At 33.6% G+C, this 1,939-nt stretch overlaps 1 protein-coding gene across 1 annotated transcript in view; it reads left to right on the top strand.

Moving 5' to 3' along the window:
• Window positions 1-1,522, top strand: part of SLC7A13 (solute carrier family 7 (anionic amino acid transporter), member 13) — a 24,765-nt gene extending 23,243 nt beyond the window's left edge. The window contains 2 exon segments of the mRNA XM_008572666.1: window positions 1,297-1,367; window positions 1,369-1,522. Of these exon segments, the coding sequence (XP_008570888.1) occupies window positions 1,297-1,367; window positions 1,369-1,522 (225 nt within the window).
• Window positions 1,523-1,939: the final 417 nt, after the last annotated feature.

The raw sequence follows: 1,939 nt of genomic DNA, 5'->3' as shown, positions 1-1,939 counted from the left end.
TTTTGAAGTACCCTCTTAGTATAAGATAATTATTAAGAGCTTGGGCTCAAGTTCAATTGCTTGGCTAAGTAGCTGGACTCTGTTATTTAGCCCCTGATCCTCAGTTTCTTCATATCTGTAATGGCAATGAATAATATCTACCTTCTATTAATGTTGGACATATTAAATAAGCTAAGGGTTGCAAACAGTCCATGGTCTTACATTGATAGCCATTATTATTTATATTATTATTCAACAAATATTTGCATCAAAAAGGAAGGCAGGGGTAACCTTAAATATAAGTGGTTGACTTTGTCTTATATGCCCACATGAATGCTCTTTTTTCCTCTCTCAATTATTTGATAACTGATACTGAGCTGTGAGATGATAGATTATCTTTCTCAGGGGTTTTTACAAATTAAGAGGAGATTCTTAATGATTTAAGTCCCAAATGAATGACCCTCTGATTAAAGGTTTTCATAAATTGTGACTAGCTGTGTTGCATCTTTGGGGTATAGATTCATATCTGTCTCTTAAAGCCATCTTAAAAGTGACTGCCTACTGAATTTTCTCCCTCAGTTGGGTAATGGTAGGTGTAGGGTCCTTACAGTGTTAACAAAGAGCAGGCACCAAGGATGGGTCTTTAATGTTTTTGGCAAAACAGAAACAAAAGAAAAAAATGTTTTGGTTAAAGTTTCAATCTTGATTTGTTTTGTTTTTTAATAGGCTGAGCCTACAAAGTCATAATATTTACCTGTTAATATTTACCTGAATAACAGAGGGTCTGAAGATAGTCTTTGTGTTTTGGTCATCAATTTCTTTCTTTCTTTTTTTTTTTTTTTGCTGCTGGCCAGTATGAGGATCTGAGCCCATGACCTTGGTGTTATAAGGCTGTGCTCTAACCAACTGAGCAACCAGCCAGCCCTGTCACCAATTTCTTCCTGCCTTAAGATATTTTCCAGGGAAGATTGTTGTGACTTCCACTGGGCCTTAGACACTCCTTCTTAACAAATTCATGCCACCTAGATCAGTAGATGGGTAATCTTATCAGCAAATGGTCATAATTATTTCCATTCATGAATAGTCAAATGATAGATGCTCATTCCCTCCAATCAATACCCTGACAACAAGAGTCTTCAGCATCTCCTTTTACTCAAGCATTTAACTGAGTTCTAAGCCAGGTTTATCTAACTTTATAGATAATTTAGCCTGTTTTCTATCATTAGCTTGTATTTTATTTTTTATTTATATAAAATATGCAGGTGTCATAAATGGATTTTCATATCTAATTATTTTTTTTAACTTTGCTTTTTTCAGGTGTTTTTGCCATTTCCGTTGGTACCTGTGCTGGTTTTGATACCTTTGGTAAAGTCTCCACATATGCATTATTTATGTGTTTCTCTTTGTTTTCAGTGGACTGCTGTTTTACATACCTTTAATATATTTTAAATTGAAGTTGGTTTGGTTTGAAAAGATGACTTGCTATTTACAATTACTATTCAATATTTGCCTCCCTGATGAGTCTGATGAACATATGCCGTAAGCAGAGACTGTTAAAAACAAACAAAAAACCTTCTAAAAACACCAAAATTCAAATAAAGATTAAACACATGATGAAACATTAATGATGAAATCCTTATGACAACTTTTGTTCTCAAATGAAATAATGTATACAAGAGTGCCCAGGACAGTCCCTGGCTATAAAATAACAAAGAAATAGTTACTCCTAACTAAAGCTCTGTTTTGTTTAATAAAAAGTGAAGTCTTGGTTTGCATAGCTCGCTACATTGATAATGTCTCTCCCATTCTTTCTTTTTTTCTTTTCTGTATCCCAGCCTTTTTCTATCGAATTTATGGTGAACTTGTAATAAAAGCTGATAATTTAAAAAGCATAGTCGTCCTCTTTTTGAGTTCTTTTTTTTTTTTTTTTTTGGTGCTTATTTGAAGATGCAAAGAATTC

This window comes from Galeopterus variegatus, unplaced genomic scaffold, assembly GCF_000696425.1.
Source record: "Galeopterus variegatus unplaced genomic scaffold, G_variegatus-3.0.2 Scaffold48, whole genome shotgun sequence".
Taxonomy (NCBI): Eukaryota; Metazoa; Chordata; class Mammalia; order Dermoptera; family Cynocephalidae; genus Galeopterus; species Galeopterus variegatus.
Note: the sequence above shows the minus strand (reverse complement) of the source record. Positions and strands in the feature narration are given on the sequence as shown.